Source organism: Cariama cristata, unplaced genomic scaffold, assembly GCF_000690535.1.
Source record: "Cariama cristata isolate BGI_N322 unplaced genomic scaffold, ASM69053v1 scaffold26915, whole genome shotgun sequence".
Taxonomy (NCBI): domain Eukaryota; kingdom Metazoa; phylum Chordata; class Aves; order Cariamiformes; family Cariamidae; genus Cariama; species Cariama cristata.
In genome coordinates this window covers 1-224 of record NW_009619610.1, presented here as the reverse complement: position 1 = coordinate 224, position 224 = coordinate 1, and the positions used below count along the sequence as shown (strand labels likewise).

Genomic DNA, 224 nt, shown 5'->3' with positions numbered 1-224 from the left:
GGAAGGATGCGGGGAGCAGTAACCTTATTAAAAAATGAAAAAAACAGGGGAAAAAAAAAATTAAAAATTAAAAAAAAAAAATTGAGGGGGGCGAGAGAAATAAAATTTTGGGGGTGTACCTAGTCGCCGTTGCGGAGGTCGCCGCCGCGGGTGCTGTTGGCGCACTCGGCGTCCTTGGTTTTCCGATCGATCTCGCCACCTTTGATCTTCTTACGGGTCATATG

The 224-nt window shown here is 46.0% G+C and overlaps 1 protein-coding gene across 1 annotated transcript; it reads right to left on the bottom strand.

Moving 5' to 3' along the window:
* Positions 1-119: 119 nt before the first annotated feature.
* LOC104162558 (neurogranin) lies at positions 120-221 on the bottom strand (the record flags this gene model as incomplete). Its single annotated transcript, XM_009701314.1, has 1 exon — positions 120-221. A coding segment is annotated over one exon (102 nt), but the record flags the coding sequence as incomplete, so codon positions are not given.
* Between the last annotated feature and the right edge of the window lie 3 nt (positions 222-224).